Source organism: Coloeus monedula, assembly GCF_965178545.1.
Source record: "Coloeus monedula genome assembly, chromosome: 1".
Classification (NCBI taxonomy): Eukaryota; Metazoa; Chordata; class Aves; order Passeriformes; family Corvidae; genus Coloeus; species Coloeus monedula.
Window position 1 is genome coordinate 24,774,847 of NC_138781.1, and position 19,176 is coordinate 24,794,022.

The following is a 19,176-nucleotide window of genomic DNA, read 5'->3' on the forward strand; positions in this document are numbered from 1 at the left end:
TAAATAGGTAAATGTGATAAAAATAACTAATTTTAAGGTCCATATGTCCATATTTGCCACAACCTGTTGTTTTCTGATTCTGCCTACACAATTGTTCATTGCATAAGGCAAACGCAGGACTAAGAAAACTAAACAATATGCAGAAAGACAATGAAATCCTTTATGTGAGGTCCATTTGAAAAGATGGGGGAAATTTCAAATTAAAAACAGTTTAATGAAAAACAAAGATGCAAACAGTTTTCTGTCAGTGAAGAAAAACAGTCCTGAATGACAGAAATAATCTGGACTAAAAAACCAAAATGAATTAAAGCAGGAAAAATTCTCTTACTTCTCCCCTGTGCCCCTGTGTTTGGCTTGAACACCAGACAACTATTTTACAGTATTTATCTTCAAAAGCAGGAGCCCATAAGATGGTTTTGCTTATTCAGTTCAAAACACATACCTTCTGCTGACATTATATTAATGATCAAATTGTGTCTTGCTGTTTCAAAGGTACGCCTGTTATACGCAGTGATCTAGAGTGAAAAAGATAGGATTACAAAACATTGAAAAATGAAAATTATATAAATCAAACATCAGTGAAAGCAAAATTGATAACTTAGAAATACTTATCAGTTTTTAAGTGCTTTGCCCCCTTATTTTGAAGCGTATGAACATTCATTCACTAATATAAAATTCAAAAGGTAAAGTCAATTTATTTATTGCAGTACTACCTTCAAGTCAGAATATTGGAATTTTCTTGACCAGTCTATAGCCAAATACAATTACCGAAGGGATATATGTGAAAATTATACATTTTGGTCCTGATAGAAGTGTTCTGCTACACGTGTATTCTTTCTCTTCTGTTACCTTTAAGAACCACCATAAGGAAAGATTGTTTTCTCCGTTTCCCAGTGCAGCCTCCAATCCCCCTCCATCAATACTGTAACATCTAAATTCATCGATAGCTCCTAGGGAAATAAACTACATGGAGAGGTTTTTAAAGGAAAATGTGGGATGCCAGAAATTCTCATCTTTGGGACTGGTGTTTCGTTCTAGCTTTAGCCACAGTGAAGTCTCCCTCCATGAATGGATTCAAAATAATGCTCCAACACAACTGTTTTTTAAAAAATCCTAGAATCTGTAACTGTAGGGGAAGTGAAAATTAGGAGGTAGACGCAACATTTGTGACTCTTATATCTGGAAACATACACCCTCATGAATAAAATATGCAAGGATACTAATCTAAAAGTTTAAATATCTAGGATACTTGAAATGCATGCAAGTGGCTACTTCTCAGTGGTGACTGTACTCCAAGGTTGTACTATAATTAAGTGCTCATTCATAAGAAATACAGAACAAGGATGGATAGCAGTATAATTATGTATTATTTTCTCTACCTTTTTTTCCCCTGCAAGGTGAAAAATCTTTCATGAAACAAACTGAAAAAGACTAATTTCCTTTCTAATTTTAGACTTCAGTTCACTCATTTCAAGAACAAAGGAGAGGCAGAGGAGTGACAATAGTGACAGAACAATGTTGCTTCTCAGCAAACCAAGCCACAAACCACTGTGACACTAACTATTAAATAAATAAAAGTAACAGATGTTGCACTTCTTTTAAAGGATTTGAATGAAAAGAAAAATGCTGTGGAGTACCTACTGCAGGTTTGTTTAAGTGGAGAGGGAAAAGCTTAACCGACATAATCAGATCTCATTTAATGTTACAATTTCATTATAAAATTACCTGAAAATAAATTTGAGATTTCTCCAGTCCTAATTCTGTTAATTTTTCAAAGGGTCGTTTCAACAGCAGTTGAACCACTAGTACTCAGAAAATCAAACCCCTGGTTGTACAGGCTCTCTAGAGGAGCAGGGCAGAACCCACTGTGAGCCTCCACTCCGGCAGTGGGAGCTGCCAGCATAGCCCACGCACCACATCCAGGAATAGCAGAGTCCTGAACATTCACTCAAACACAGACTGTCTTTGCACAGCTTTCAAAGGAGCTTGAGCTCAAGAATGTTACCTGCTCTACTGCAGTGCTATGCGCAATACTAGGCTATTCTGATGATCAGGTCTCCTGCAGTTAACTGGCCTACCCACAACACCCCCTCAGGAATTATAACACGATGGAAGTTATATTCAGGCCAGGAAGATGCAATCACTCCTCTCAGAGGGCATTAAGAAGAGGATCAAATGCATCTGCCCTCCTCACGTACCATAGAATTAATTCAAAAGCCACATCTAAGACTGGAACTGCAAGGAATTAATTTGTATGCTAGGCAAGATTTACTTCAAATATGGCTTGGGGTCATGCTTAGAATGGAGGTCTCGATATAGATCCTAGAATCTAAAAGCACATGCAAAACATGGCAATTTTAAATAATGGTCTCCTCTACATGAAACTAAGCAAAGCCTGCAAGAAATTCTGCACATGATTGATTCTAAAATGTTATTTGTCCATTGTTATTAGAAATCAAAACAGAATCATGTATACAAAATTAAGCAAGGGTGAAACTATCTGCAGTATAACTTAACATTCGGAGCTGTCGTTCTTGAGGAAGAAAAACTACATCAAATGCAATTTAGAAAAAAAATCAAGGGTTTAAGACAAATACACTGCTGAAGCAGCAAAATGGCTGGAGCAAGTTAATGTGCAGATTTCTTAACACTGTGAACCACACAGTGTCTGATCCAGTCTGCTGCCTATGAAATACATGATAGAAAATATTGTCCCTTTTCCCTTTAAGTTGCTGCTCAATGAATAATTAGTGGTTTTAAACATTTGAATAACTAACTCTCAGAAATTTAGTTTTGTCAGTCTAAATTCACAAAACTGCTAACTAAAATGAAAGCTATCAATAAACATGAATAATGAACATGGGGATATTTGATGAAAAATTGAAAAAAATCCCAAACCAATCAAACCAAATCAAAAAACCCAACCAACCAAACAACAAGTAAACAAACAAGAAAAATTATCCCACAACTGCTTATTGACTGAACACTAATATAGTGGGGAAAAGTCTGGCCCATATTTACGTTGAAAGTTACAAAGTTACGAATTCAGTTATTCTTCAAGTACAGTTGTTTACAAAGGGGTTTTTTTTTGTTCTGTATTTTGAGTAAAACTTTAATATATAATTTAATTTAATTTACTGAAATGAAATGCCTCTTAGAAAGTTCAAAGGCAAAAGTGAAAAGGTACTGCATGCAGCTTAACTAGTTATTGCTTCTTATTAGCTGTACCTTTTAAGTAAAACATGAAATGTCAAACTATCTGGCTTTCTCTCAAAGGAGGATAAAATGGTACCTATGAGAAAATGTTAATATCACAAGTCTGTGTCCATGGCTTATAAACTTTTTAATATTGCAATTAACTATTCAAAAATAAGGGAGAAGTTACTGACAGTTCTGAACCTTACACTCTAAACCAAAATACATATTTTTGAACTTCTGAAAGAAAATACCTCAATGATGGTTGGTTTGCCCACATTTTCTACAGTTGGTGAGCCATACAGCACTCCATCACTGTATGGTGTCCTTTGTATATAGCGTAGCCATCCAGGTCTGTCAGGGTAACCCATTAAATTGGTATTAAATGTTATAGGATCATTACTTATTTCACCTAGATAAGAAAAACTGTATTAGAATATTTACAAGAAAACACTAAATGCTTTGATTTTAATTTTTCAACTAGGAAGTCTAATTCTGCTTTCATGTGTTTTCTGAACCTTTCTAAAAAGAAAAAACAATTAAAATTTGCTAACATTTACCATATCAGAAATAGGTGAACTATTACTTAGCACTTATAGGTATTAAGAAATTCATATCTGGAGAGCGTAACCAACTGCAGAGATAATGTACTAGTACTTCCTAGAATCTTGGCTGAGTGCTCATGTTCAGTAACTAGTGGGTCTGATTTTTAGAGCTCAGTTCCACCTCAAATTGAAGCATCTAACCTCCTTACAGACAAAAGCACAAAGGTTTCAGTCCTTTAATTCCCCTTCCCAACTTACTTATATTCATGTTTTTAATGATGGATTCAGGTACTCAGTGTACTGTAAAGAGTGGCTGTGTAATCAATAATGCCTAAAGCTTCTGTTAGCATTAGGATACACATAGAGGTCTTTGGCACCAACAGCCTGGCAGTCATTTTAATTTAGAGAACAAATTGTTTCAAAAAAGGATCAGACATTCCAGTGAACTGGATCCACTGATGGCTACCAAATACAGTGGTCCAGCTGAAATCTGTAAAAACCCCTCAAGTCAAACTAGTACATCAGTTCTTGTGGTTCTTATTGATACTCTTACAAATGTCTGGATTTTACTTCAGTTTATTTTAGCTTTTGTAAATGAAATCATGCCTGATCCAGTACCAAATCCTCACCACAAAGACAGTGTGCATCTGAGGCACAGAACTCAAGTCAAATCCATTCCAAGCCTGTACAGGCACCTCTGCCCTGCACTTCAACTCAGCTCTGAGATGGCAACAGCACTGTAGAAAAAGTGATGAAAGAAGATAACAGGCAGGCTGGCACAGAAGGCAGAAACCAAGCCCACTGAAGAATGAACAGCTCTCATCTCCTCCAGAGAGGGACAAAGAGAATGAAACGTGTTGCCCAAGCGTAACAAGTCTTTCTTCAGGTACACATTTACACATCTGGTAAAATGAACCAGAACCACACCAAACCAGTACTTGGGTGTAACACAACTTCCCTCACAATTCTCTCAGGACATCCCAGTAAACTAATCTATTGCATTCAGAATCACAGAATATTGTGAGTTGGAAGGGACCCACAAGGATCATGGAGTCCAGCTCCTAAGTGAATGGCTTGTTCAGAGCTTGAACCCACAACTTGGCATTATTAGCACCCTGCTCAAACCAAATTCCCAGCAGCACAAATGATTTAGGAAAAATTCTGAAAGACACCTGTGAGACATTCTGGTTTGCCCTTCCTTTGTCAAGGTAGGCCATGGTAATGATCCAGCTCAGCAGACAAAAATAAAAGGATCATGACAAAACCTGACCTCACACTGACTTTCTCATACAATCATAATTGTCTATGGGAACAGCAATTTCAACAGGATCTCAAACCAGATTCCTATTGACTTGGAATTACACAAATGTCAAGAGGCTGCAGCTGTAAAGACAATCCATCATTAGTAAAATTTCCAAGTTCCTTTCACCTATGTGCCAAAACTGGGAGAAAACTGGGACAGAGGCCAACTTCACTCTGCCAGTCACCATGATATAACATAAATGAAGACTCAGGTATCCATTTTTCAAAGAGAAGAAATTTGTAAAACATTTAGGTTTACTCATGTTTACTCAAATTTTAACCAATGCTAACAGAAGCTTATTTTTTCTTTAAAGTAAGTCTTAGTAATGGCACTCTCAAATCAATTCAAAAGTTAAATAATGAAACAGGCTTAGATTATGTGTGCACTGTACACAGTTTTTTCCTATTCTTATAGGAAGATAGTCATATAAATTGGATACATTTATTTGTTTTTATTGTTAATAAGCATGGGTGGCTGAATGCTCTCTCTCTTCCCCTACCACATTGCTTACACATATCCTAACCTGTCAAAACCAGTATTAGGAAGTCTCATATTTGATTGAATCTTCTGTTTTGTCTTATGTTTACTATATGCTTTCAAATTGCTCCTTCATATAGCCTGATACATACCATGTCTGAAAGAGTGATCAGATAAATAGCATTTTTAACAGACAATTATTAAATTTCCACTATTTCATATTTAACGCGAAAGAAACACTTCTTAATATCAGATATATATAATAAAAAGGTGTTATTACACCTTCCCAAATTAAGTACATTTTGTCACAATACACAATTATATGCATCTTTTTACAAATTATCACAAACTAGAATATTTTAAAAGTGTAGGACTACACATTTTATTTAATTTGAAGATATTTCAACAGAAACTAAAACTTGTCCTGTTTATCTTATACATTGAACCTAAGGTATGCTAAATAGACTTCAGTTTTTTAAAACAATATTTTTTCTGTATTTTTATGTAATATGGAAGATCTTGGCATCTCATACCAGGCTTTGGGTAAGGAGGAAATTCCCCCTTAAAGTACTCTCTCTCCAAAACATGAACAAACAGAACTCCAGCAGAAGGGTATACATTCCGATCAGAGTGCACCTTAGACAGAATTGTGTACACTGAAAAGCAGAAGGAGAGATAAGAGACAGAAAAAAGGCAAAAATGAGACATGCTGTAGGTAACTTCATGCATTTCAACAGCAATGCAGGCATCTGGGAGAAGGAAAGCAACAAATATTAGACACAAAAGGTTAACAGATTTAAGAACAGAACACAGAGCAAACCCTCTCTTTGTCCAGGATCCCTTCCAAGACTGCAGTAAACAAAACTGCCTATGTTAAGATTTCAAAAGTTGTATAAGCTCTTTATTTTAATTGTAATTTAAAAAATGAGGAAGGCTATTGTAATTTTATAGTTGGTTTATTTGAAATGTTACATTAATAAAAATACATTAAATGAATTATACAATCATGTTTTCCTGATACTTTACACAAAAAAGGAACAGAGGAATATAGAGGAACCTTACCAATCGACAGTTCTCATTCCCCACTGAACAGAAATGGCAGATGTTTCAGTCCTTGTGCAGAAAAGGACATAGCAATGCACTTCAGCTGACTTTCGTGAGTTCTTAAAGCTAGACTTTCTCAGACCAGCAGGCTCAGGAAAAAAACATCTCAAGCTACGGTTAGAGAGCTCTTTTCTGAAGATGTTGTGCTTGTATTGAAGGATAAAACAAAAGGACATGGGTATTTATAGGCCAGTCAGGTGAAACTGATTCCAAACAAAAAAAATGAAGCCATGTTTTACAGGACTAAGAACTAAACCCTAAAGAAAACTTAATTCAGAACCATCAGCATACGTAAAAGTAATAAGCTGGTTTTTATTTAACACAAAATTAATTGATAAGCATATCTTTTTAAGGTATAACACATCTGATGCAGAACTACACACATATTTTAATGAATTAGAAGAATAAACAAATCACTACAATAAATTAGATGGATAAGAAACCACTTCATCAACAAGTTTCAAAATGTAAGTATAAACAGAGAACACTGAATTAATAGGCGTTTCTCAGGTGTCTTAATAAGACTGATTGTCGCTTATATTATTAATTTTATTACTACCAAATTTTAAGTCAATGCCCTGAAAGAATTGATCTTTGCTAGTAGATTTTGTTAGTGAGATGAGGATTACAAAAGTGGTAGATAAAGATGGTAAGTCACAGATAATCACACACAGCTACCAGCCTTGCTTGCCAAACTGAAAGGAACTTTATGAGAAATCACATCTCCAAAAAAAATTATAGGCCATACAGCATGGAGGTGCTGTCATTGGGAAGACAGGCTCCAAAAGACACTTCAGAGTCATTGTAACAAACTCATAGGAACAAGCTTGTAGGTCCTAGAGGGGCTAACTTCAACACTTGGATCAATAAGCAGGACACATTTGAAATGTGGATAAAGCTCATGTAATTTTTTAATCCTGGTGTAATTTTTTAATCCTGGTATAATTTCTCCAGCCTTATAATTATACCAACTTTCTTACTCGGGATCTGCTTAAAAAGGCATCACTAATTAGGCATTAATCACAGGCATTCCAGCCCTCGCACCACGTACTCTAAGTGGAATCTCTCTCACCTAATTTTAGATGCCTACAGAAACAACATGCACCACTGAGTTAGTCAGGCTCCTTTTATAGTCAGTGAAGAAGAAACAGACTCTTCTAGGGGTGGATTTATTTGATTTCTCCTTTAAAATGAGATGAATCATGTCCTAGATTCCAAGCTAAACTGACTAGCTCTCCATGGACTACAGGAGGCAGCTGAGAGGAGATCAGACACACATCTGTAATGTAGACCTCCACATTTGGTTACATACTTCCCACTCTTCAAGCTTGATATTGCAGAATGTATAGCTCTGGATATACTATTGATCACATTCCACAGCATGTGCTTTTTCCCATATTTGAAAACCACTTTTAACACAATACTGAACAGAATACCTTTCTAATAATTTTATCTCAGTAACAAAATTAAAATTATCCTGAAATTTGAATTGTTACAGTTCTGCGTGGTTAATAAACCAGTTACTGTAATTTTCATTATGTAGACTTAGGTACAGTAAGACTGTTGATTTATTTACTTGAAATTAGCAAATAATTATCCAAAAAGCCTCTGCACTCAATTCTGTGAATGAGCTGTAAACAGCACAAGTAAGTTAATTAATTTCCTTTAAAATATTTTCAAGAAAAGCTGAGAAAGTACAATAACATTAATAGAAGAGCTGACAAAAACATGGTGGCTGGCTAGAAGTATATTAAATACCTAGAAAAGTCTGGTTTTCCATTTCTGATGCTTCTCCTCAACAACAAAAATCCACTTCAAACACAAAAAACAATGAAAAAGTGATGCATATTTTTTCTCCATAAGCAATTCTTTCAGAAAGAAAGAAGCATAATAGAATTAGCAGTTACTAAAAAAAACCATGTAATACTTATTTTGTCTGCTACAGGAAACCTATTACCACCACTAAATGCCTGCTCATTCCTAAAAATGAGACATTCCCTGCTGCTGAAATAAGTATGCCAGTAAGGATTTGATACAGATATAAACACTGATCTTGGTGGAAGTCTAGAAATATCTCTCAGAAGGAAAAAACCCAGAAACCTGTTTTATCTTGTAATGACAAACACATCATAATGACACAAGTATGACGATCAAGAACTCAAAAGTTCTTGCCCTCCTTGTCAGAGAAGCCCTCCTTGTTTTCCCCCATGAAGTTTCTTCAGAATCAGAAGGAAAATTATGAGTCTTCAGCCCACTACAGCTATCACTAGCTTTTCAAAAATTAAACAAGTGAAATGCTACTTTCTTTGCAAGCTTTTAAAACCCACGATCATTTTCGTAAGACTGAGACTGGAGATGAATGTGTAATCATCATCTTGGGTGATCTAGGGAAGAAAGTGAATATACTTAACAAATTGATACTAATCTAATAGCAGACTGCCAGCTGTGAATTATCTGAGCAAATTCCCTGTGATAGATAAAAATCTCAGGGACTGTGAAAAGCTTCTGTAAAACTAATCATGGGAAATTAAAAATCTTCCTTACATAGGATCACATCAGATTCCTGCTAGAATCAACTACCTTGACAGCACTGCTTTCCTCTTTCTTGTTTCTAGATCACTTGGAGGACTTTCTATAGATCCCAAGATCTCCTTGTAGGTCTTGAACATGGGCACAGCCAGGAATTCAGACAGGATTTTATCAGCCTGCATCCCAGAGTCTGTTGCCAGAAAAAGAAAACCCCCACCTCCATAAATTTTAGAAGAGTCACCATGTTGGTTGCAGCCTGTATGTTGACGATCTTCAGGAAAGAATTCACCTGGAAGTTTTTGTTTCTGGAAATTTCAGTTGGTTCTCTCCCCGTTTATATTTACCAGATGAAGCACAATCCCAGAAAAAACTTGACCTGGAGGCCAATCCCAGTTGCCTGCCCAGATGAGCAATTGGTGCAAAGTTTTTTCTCAGCCAATGTGCACTAGCTACAATGTTTGATGTATACTTGTATAAATGACAGTAAAATAGTCTTTTTACATTCACCTGTGAGAAGACTTTTTCAAATTGTTACAGAGAAGTTACTGTATTAAGCAAACTGCAGAAGTATCTTCAAGAACCAGCCATGATAAGAAAATGTGCAGTATTAGGTATAAACACAGCCATTATTTCAAGCAAAGCTATACGAACAGGAAAAGTCAGGGAAGACTAACAAGAACACGCAGGTCTGTGAATGTTTGAAGACTGAAAAAATGTAAAGTTTTCCAAATTACTTACCTTAAAATAGCACCCTAGTCCTAAAACAAGGACATGACTAGAAAAGCAAGAGTAATATTAAAAGCAGGTTTGCTTGAACCAACATGGGATTTAAATTTACAACCTAAACTCACCATTCTTCTGAACAGCCTTTATTCTGCTGATAATGTAACTGTGGGCTCGCTTAGTCGTCCAGTTAACAGTTCCATTATTGCCATCAGCAGAGCTTAGCAAAAAAGCTTTCCAGAATAAAACAAATGCAAAAAAAAATTAGTCATATCAACAGACTTCCACAAACAATCTGATCAGATGGGATCAGCTGCCTTCTACACCATGTTTTGGTTTTAGTCATAATTTAGGAACCACAGGTTAAAAAAATAGAGGTGTTTGGTTTGAATATATAAACATATAATAGTCCTTCTGACAGTAACATTTTTGACACTCGTTTTTCCAAATAAGCTAAGTTCATGCTAAATGCTTAAACCTCTGTGGACACTTTTGCTAACATAATTGTACAGATAACAAAGACGAGGAAGAGCATTCTCTAATAGGTATATTTGCACTGGCAGAACCTCACATACAGGCAAAAACATATATAGAGTCACTTTCACTAGAATAGTGTATTTCGGTCAAAGTAGGAAAAGTAATATAACCAAGCTCTGCTTTTATAATGATGCTTATATAAAGACACATGGGGCTGAATGCCTTGCAGGCATAACCAATAATCAATTTTGAAAGAAGAACCCATTAAAATGGCTGTCTACATCCCACACAACTCGAACACAGCCTGAAATCAGCTGGATCCATGCAGCTGAAGGTGGAAGTTTCAAATGCAGTGAGGAGCAAGTGATTACTGGAGACAGAAAGCAGCTGTGGAGCTGACAGAAAGACTCCATCTCACCAGCAGCAGAGGTGCCTGAGAAAACTCCCTCCTCACTTCCCACTTTTAGTTCCTGTTCTTCTGTGATGAATAATAGCTATACCATCTGTACAGTTACATGCCAACTGAAAGTGCAGAGGGAAGGCACTGCAGTCAGATGCTAGGAAAGGGAAAGTGGCCATAATAAGTATGTATTTTTATTATGAAATAGTTTTGGAGTGAGAACTCATGTCAAACCCTGGATCAAAGATGGTTTTGGATTAGCATCTTAATGTCCTTGTAAAAACAGCAATACCAGTAACATCAAGTAGCAGTACTTGTGTACAGATACACCAGTTTGCAGGAAGAAATTAACACTTATTGGAAAACATGCACAGTACATGAAAGAAGCTTAAACATCTGTGGAAACCTCTGACCTGTTACACCAGGCAGCTATTACTGACAAGACAGTCTCCAAACAGAATTTAGGAGGCCAAACACATCTCGCTTAAGCAGTAATAAAGATATGCCACACTCAATCTATGCATGTAAGACAGATGTTTATTATTGATAATTTCCAGAAAACACCCAAAACTGAATTGAGAATGAAGTGTAATAAAAAATTGCATTTTTAATGCACTTTTAATTTAATTTATTACTTAAATTTAATAATTTAGTTAATGCAATAATTACCATACCAACACTATAGTGTTTCTAACAACTTTTTTTCCCTGCTGAACTGACCTGCCTATATTGCAGGTCTTACTATAATACCCATCCTAGCGATTGTGAAATTTAGTACTGCACAGGACTTCAAGTGTAGATTTTAGTAATTCTTGAAAAACTCAAGAAATTCCTAAAATGGTCAAACAAACTTGTTCCATTATTTCAACAGGATGAGCTGGGCAATCAGAGGCTTGTCAGCTACAAACCAGCACCAGTACCAGACAAAACAATCAATACAAGATTAGATTACTGAATTATTAAATGGAGAATAGTATGAGAGTTACCATAGCTCTTGTCAAAATTATTATACTTATTACAATCCTTATTTAAACCTTATTAAGGATTTAATGCATCATTTTAGGCACTTTTGGTGAGCCCACAAGATTTTTCTGATAAAGACAGCAATCATGACATGTCACCCTTAGCTATACAGCTTATCACCTAACACTTTGACCAAGAAAGTAGATACTAAATCATTTTATTATCCATAATTATCCAAATTTTATATTTAAATCCATTTTTAAAAAATAAAAGGCAAGTTCCACAATGTGTTTTTCAATATAAATGACCAGTAAGTGTCTTTGATTTGGGTTCCAAGTTGTGTTGGGTTCAGCTGTGTGGATTGAAGAAGTTACCTGTCCACCTCTCCATGCTGTGCTGCATTTCACAAGGGAACGGGAAAAGCAACCAGTATGCCTGTTTGCAGATCCTAGAGTTTACAGTGTGATGTTTTCATATATATCACCATTGATTTGATTTCAAATGACAGGTATGAAAAGCAAGAGAATAGGGCTACTAAAAAGTTAATTTGTTTACATGAGCTTTCTAGTGGGTCTCACAAAGTTTTGGCGTTACACAACTGGGGTGGAGGGAAGAGAGGTGGGACAGAGAAGGAGATGGGGAGGGAGACAAAGAATGACTTGTATGTATAAAATTTACTGATAGAATTTGCAGGTAAAAACAAAGGCTAGGAGACTGACAAATAATAGAGATGACAGAACAGTCTGCATTGTCTGGTAAAAAGATGATCAGCGATGTGCAGTTCAATAGAATAAAATGAAGCTGCACACCAGGAACAAAGGCAGCAGCATGCCAAACACACACTGTGAGCACACAATTCAGGGATGCTCAGCTTGGGTAACAACCTAGAGATGTAAGGCAGGTTGAACAGGGCTTTCACCAGAACACTGGCTAGAACAGCTGATACATAAACAGCAACATCAAGGAGGAACAGGCAGACTTTATTTTTGTACTTGACACAGATATGATCACTGTTCAAATGCTCTGTCTAGCAGAGCCCTCAACAAGCACACTGACAACATGACGAAGGCCCTGGAAGATCTGAATATGATTAAAGGATGACAAAAGAGACCTTACACTACAGAATGCAGGGATTCAAACCATGCATTTTATCAAAGAGACAGTTTAGAATTAATTTAACCAGCCTTGTACTCACGATGAAAAAAATGTTAATAGTGTCAGGCTCTTCAGTCTGTTACACATGTTGCCACAGTTGCTGGAGAACCCACCACTGCCTTCAACAGCAGGAGCAATTCATAGCTCTGTGCCTGGGACTCAAACATGCCCAGATGAAGCATATCACAGTTTTTTCTTCTTTACTCCAGTTCTATTTTCCTTTAATTATTCTTTAATTACAATTTTGTTGGTTTATAAATAAAAATTATTTTTATATTAATTTAGACTTTTTTCCCCTTTTTAAAGTACATTTGCATCATATTTAACAACTGAGTGTTTAACAGAGAGGACACACACAACAATTTCTGACCATGTAACAATCAGAAAAGGACCCAAATATCATGGGCCAACTTCACCTTCCCCATTCCTTTACTGCACTCTGACCTCCACATCCTGCACCTTTACCTATCCTCTTACTCCTTTGAAGTAGGATCTCAAGCCCATCTCTCCCACTATTAAAGGAGCCCACAGCTCCAGCTCTCAAACCCCGCCACTTCCTCTCTCTCCTACAGCTCTGTCTTCCCCTGGAACCTCACATAAGCACGTGCTTGTTACTCTGATGCCATCGACCAGGGCCTTGGGCCACGCTCACACTGCCCCTTACTCTCTTACAGCACAACCCTGCTCCAAAAAGCAACCCTTGCACTCCTCTACTGCATATCCCATCTGACTCAGTCCTCCTTCCTGAATTCAGAGCTGGAAGTGCAGATCCTACGCAGCACATTTTTCTGAAGGGCTGCTGAGAATGACACAGCAGAACAGTTAGAAACTGACACCGCAAGCTGAAACCAAACATCTGTGAAGAGAGAACCATCTGCACCAAGGTGCTTGGCCCACAGCTGAAATCAGAGCTTGTAGCCAGGCAGTTACTAAGGATCCGCTGGTATCTGCACTGGATATTTGCCCAGTTGGTCACATCATCCATTAAAGGAGGCAGAAGTTGCAGCACCCACCTACTCTCCCTCCTCTTCCAACTTCCATGCACCATCCTCTTACCTACTATGTAGTACATGGCAGAAATTTACTATGAATTAAAGTGGATTCTCTCAGTGGAAATTCACATTGAGATTGGATGTTTTCTAACCCTCTACAACAGCTACTACGTAAGAAATAGGAATTATTTTGTGTTAGTTCTCCACCGCGGATTGCTCAGGTTCCTCTACATTCCATTCATTCAAACTGTTTAAAAGTCCAAATCAACCCCAGAAATGTGTCTCAGCTCTGTTCTTATTCATCCTTGCCCAGTAGGCAATGGTTTTCCATCTGTTCCGGTGCTATCCATTAATTACTCTAACATCTGAACATTTCTCCTAAATCATTCAAGAAAAGTAACCAAATAAAGCATTTGTCAGTCTCACTGTTAAACTTCAGCATTTGCATTCATGGGAATGCTACAAATTAACTACTGGGAGAAAAAAACCCTCATGATTTATTACTAGTAGCATTTACCCTCCACCATTCTCCCTCCTACTGCAGGCCTGAAAAGAGAACCAAATTAGGTTAGCATTTCCAGGAAGGTGAGGAAAACACTGTCAATTCCTGTGGGTCCAGCGTAAGGCCCATGAGAACGCCACCCTGTAAGCCTGCTATTCCAGGATGCTCCTACATTTCTACCATATCTTTTGATGTGAATTATCAGGGTAGCCCTGCAATTGCATTACAAATTTCTGAAGTGACAATTGTTCTGAAAGACTAAAGAATTCAGAAAAGTCATTGATTTCAAGATGCTAAGATTTCTGTCAGCTCAATAGGTTGTTCTAACTTCTTATTTTCACGGCTTGGACTGTCAATAAAATAAGCTATATTTAAAAGACACTTCGGCTGTGCTGCTAATGTAATAACATTTAGACACAGACCATGTTTACATAAACCATACTTTTTGACATTACATTATGAGCTCCATAACCATGCTAATAACAAAGCAATGTATCATTTCAGCCTGTGTAACTTGTTCATGTTAATTCCAACAAAACAATACTCATCGGTGAATACTGAAATCCATGCCTTCAGCTCTCAATCCATAGTTTCACATTGAAAACACTTCAGCAAGATACTCATGCAAAAACTCTTCTCAGGTTAGAGCACTTCTTAGTTCTACTACTTCTTGCTACTAGTTGCTTCAAAAACAGTTCAGCTGATTAGGAGGGAAATTAATATTTGAATTCTCTGGTTCCTAGTCTCTTCTGTGTCTTTCAAATTCCTATGGAAGTAATCAAAACTAGCAACTCCCTCCTTTCCTCTAGATGTCTGCCAAGGAAGGCACTCTACACTGATAGTAACTGCTATAAATTTATCACTATCTATTCAGGAAGAGTCCAAAAGCCCTTCATATACTGAAAAAAGAGATACTCTTGTCTAGATTTTAAATTATTTTTTCTTAGTTTGATTGGAAATATTCTTTCTTCTAAAGAAAGGGTTTTACTTCCATGACTGCAATTCCTGAAGTACTTTAATGAACTTCCAACCACATCTGAAAACATCATGGAGCAAAAATAAGCCTCTCTACACATTGAACAGTTACATCTTCTGCTATAAAGCTGACTTCTTATTGTCTGGCTTTAGGACCTCTAAGATGTCTCCATGTACCGCCTATAAATAATATGTTTCTGTAATGAAAAGCATATTAATGGAATGGTTGCTTTTCCCCTCCTGTAATTACTTATTCAAGTAAGTACCTGTTGACAGTAGATTTTATGTATTGACCTGGCTCAGATTAGTACAGGCAGCATCTTCATAGGCAGACAGACATCCAGAGGCTCTCTGAAGGAAACCTGCTTCTTTGCCGTTATGGTTGCACCCACAAAAGGAAAAAGGACAGGTGTGCTGTGGTGTTAGTCTGAAAACACCAGCCCATCTGTGAAATGTTCTGCCTCCCTGCTCAGGGTGCGGCTTAGCAGTGGGGTGTTGCCAACAGCACTTCTGCTGTCAACAGCAGGACAAGTGCAGGGATCTAGTTCAGCCTCCTGGATCCCTGCCCCAGCCAGTGATTTCACAGCTGTTTCACACAGGCATGTCTGCAGCCCTGCTCAAAGGGGGCATTCCCAGCACATTCTTCATCACCTAGCACAGACCAGTGGAAACCATCCCATACCAGTCCTGGTCAGCACATACATTTCAGTGAACTACTTCTGTGGGTGGACTAGTTTTCAGCCAGATGACCCAATCTACAGTATCACTGTACAAGTTATTCATCACCAAGGGAAGCAGCAAATAATCCCTAGCTGTGCAAGGGCTGGAGAATGCTTTCTGGCAGCAGTGCAGCCTTATCACAAATTAATGTGACCACATAACCACAGCTTGCAAAGTGAGAACTAATGAGCTCTTCCCCATTTTGATCCCTTTATAGGGAAAGGAGAATACAACTCCATTGCTCTACAACTCCCTATTCTTTGGATAAAACAGGGGTTTCAGGGACAACATGGACACTGACAACTAACTCCTCAAGTGCAGAAATATATGGCAAAACCACTGGCCACTGTCACTCAAATAACCTTTTGATAACCACTCTCTCTGCAGATACACAATATGGGGCAATTCATTGCTCTGTCAAACTAATATGAGAGACATCTCTACTAGTATAATTTAGCAAACTTTTATGAAGTCTGTTACTGTGAAGCTAGAGTCAGAGAACAGCTAACTAGTTTGTATTAGAAATGCTTAATCCTATATGTCCCTTCTCACAACAAAGTCCCATGTTTTCCTAGCAGTGGAGGATCATCAGCTTGCATTTGAGAGTCAATACCTTCAATTGAGTACTTTACTAGATCTCTAGGAGCAGCTGTTGGACTTCTGAAATCACTCTTACACCCTTTAAATTCTTAATTCTCTTGAAATCCCTGGATTTTGAAATAATGTTTTGCCTCAAGGAGGACAGGGTAAGAGGCACAGTGAGAGGCAGACAACCCTTCTGACAGCAGCTGTCCTCCAAAAAGCCTTTTTTCATACAAATTTAAGAAATGCAAAAAGCATAAGTCAGCTTTCTTCTGTAGATCAAGTGCTACAACAGAAATGGGAAAAACTAATCTGTACTAGTTGAGGAACACTAAAAGAAATCTATTTACAAATCCCATGCTACTTCTCATGTGTCATTTTGTCTGTAAGATGTCTCTTGCCTTGTTAAGTAATGCTGCAGTACTGTAAAGTCTACTTATGATCAGGATTCAAAAAAATGGATCTTCATGCTGGGCTATGGCTCATCTTGGAGCCAGCAGACGAGGCTGGAAGTTCTTTTCTTAGGGAGAATGGAGGGGAGCTCAGGTGAGCTCCTGGGACAGTTTCATTCACATTAGGAACATACTACAAACCTCCACCTTGCCAAAGAACAAATTTTTTATAGGTATCTCTTAAAAGAATGTAACTGAATTAAAGTTCATTACTCCTTTTTTACATTACTTTCAAACAATGTATTCTTCTGTTTTAACCAATGAAATCTAACTGAACCAACCTTAGAAAGCCCTAAGTGGAAAAGTTATCACTAAAAAACCTTAAGACCTCTTCCCTTACGATGTAGCCTGGAAAGGACTTCTGGATTAAGCTCACAACTCAGCTTCTAGAATGTCATTTTAGTTGACCTTTTTAAAATACATTATTTCAGTTGATAATGAAAGCTTATTCTAAATTGTCTTAGTTCTTGCTTGGTTGCTATTCCACAAACAGTCATGGAGTTAGTTAGAGGCAGAAGAGGCAGGAAAAACTTCCACTTAAGGGGAAAGCAGGCTCTTGCATCTAACAAATGCAAAGTTTTACTGTCACACTGAACAACTTCACACTTAAGTTCTTACCATATCTTTAATATATCCACTGCCTCATGTCGTATAGTCATAAGTAAAAGAAGTATTAGGAGAGTACCTAGATACTATTCAAGAGGATATAGAACAAACTGCTAGCAGATAACATACCACTGACCTCTCAGAACTCAAAATAACCTAAATAGATTTCTTGCTCTTAACTTGCTCTTGGTGCAACAAGTCTCACAAAGGCAGTCCTGTGGCTGGGCTGCTGTTAAGTGTTAGCTGTTTGATGTATTTCACTGGGAAGAACCTTGTGGGTGCGAAGCCTGCCTAATGCATGAAAGCTACTATTTTCACGCATTTGGGACCAGGATCAAGACTTTTTCTGAACCCCTAATTCTGGCACGGTTGGATTAAGTGGTCAAGATGGGAAGAAGGGAGAAAAAGGACAAAGCAAAAGTCACCTCCGTACTCACAACAGCCCGTCTCTCGCGGCAGACACCAGGTCGAGCGAGCAGAGAAGAGCAGCGGGCCCGGCCCAGTCCCCGGGAGCGGAGCCTCCCGCGCCATCCAGCGGCTCTTAGCCAGGCCTGGCTCCCGTGCCCCGCCGGCAGTCCCGCTCCGGCCTCACCGGCCGCCCCCGGACTCCCTCAGCCCGGGGCCCCGCCGGGCTCGGGCGCGCCCGTCGTGCCGGGAGGGGCTGCGGCGGTCCTAGGGCGGGGGCGCGCAGGCCGCCGTCCCTGCGCCGCCTGTGGAGCGTCCTCCGGGAGCCGCCGGAGCCGCGGCATGGGGGGATACTGGGACAGCCCGGCCCCCGCCCTGACAGGGGGCACGGAGCAGCGGGAATGGGGCGCACAGCGAGCCGCAGACAAAGGGCGAGGCGGCGGCCAGTGCCGCCGGGAGGGCACGCGAAGCCCGAGCAGAGGGGGTACCGCGGCGCAGGCCGGCCACTGCCGGTGGGGCCCGCGACCGCTCGCCGCGGGGAGACGCGCTGTGACCGACCTGTCAGCAGGAGCGTGGTGAGGGCGCTGTGCGGCCACGGCCCCGCCGCGCAGCACCGCATCGCTCCCCGCTCCTCCGCCTGCTGCTGCCGACACGACCGCCGCCGCATCCTCTGTGCCACCAAATACCGCTACTCCTGCCGCTGCCACCACCACCGCCGCCTCGCCCCGCGGCGGCCGCAGCATCCTCCCCTTCCCGCCCCGCTCCTCCCCGCCCCGCCCCGGCGGCCGTCTCCAGGCAGCACGGCCGGGAAATTCCGGGCATGCCGGGAGGAGCCTCTCCCCGCCATTGCAGGGTGAGCGCGGGAAGCGGAGCTGCTCGGTGCGGGCTCCGCGGGGAGCGGGCTCCGCGGGACACGGTTCCCCTGAGGGCGGGGGCAGAGCGGCTGTGGCCCCTGGCGGGGGCTGCCCTGCCCTGCCCCGCGGTGCAGATGTGGCGGGACGAAGCCGTGGTGCCCCGGGTGGAGGGGGCAAGGCAGCGGCTGAGGTGCCTCGCCCAGCGCAGCCTAGCCCC

At 39.6% G+C, this 19,176-nt stretch overlaps 1 protein-coding gene across 5 annotated transcripts in view; it reads right to left on the reverse strand.

Annotated features, from left to right (window-relative positions):
* SGCE (sarcoglycan epsilon) overlaps window positions 1–18,815 on the reverse strand; it is a 33,053-nt gene extending 14,238 nt beyond the window's left edge. For 3 of the 5 annotated variants that reach the window (XM_082285633.1, XM_082285632.1, XM_082285635.1), the window contains exons 1-4: window positions 18,664–18,815; window positions 6,054–6,176; window positions 3,450–3,607; window positions 443–515 (exon numbers count right to left, since the gene is read on the reverse strand). In XM_082285633.1, coding sequence (XP_082141759.1) covers window positions 443–515; window positions 3,450–3,607; window positions 6,054–6,176; window positions 18,664–18,772 — 463 coding nt within the window. In that variant the 5' untranslated portion in view covers window positions 18,773–18,815. Of the gene's footprint in view, window positions 1–442; window positions 516–3,449; window positions 3,608–6,053; window positions 6,177–10,004; window positions 10,110–18,663 lie in introns of all 5 variants that reach the window. The other 2 variants (XM_082285636.1, XM_082285634.1) reach the window with 2 other exon arrangements.
* Window positions 18,816–19,176: the final 361 nt, after the last annotated feature.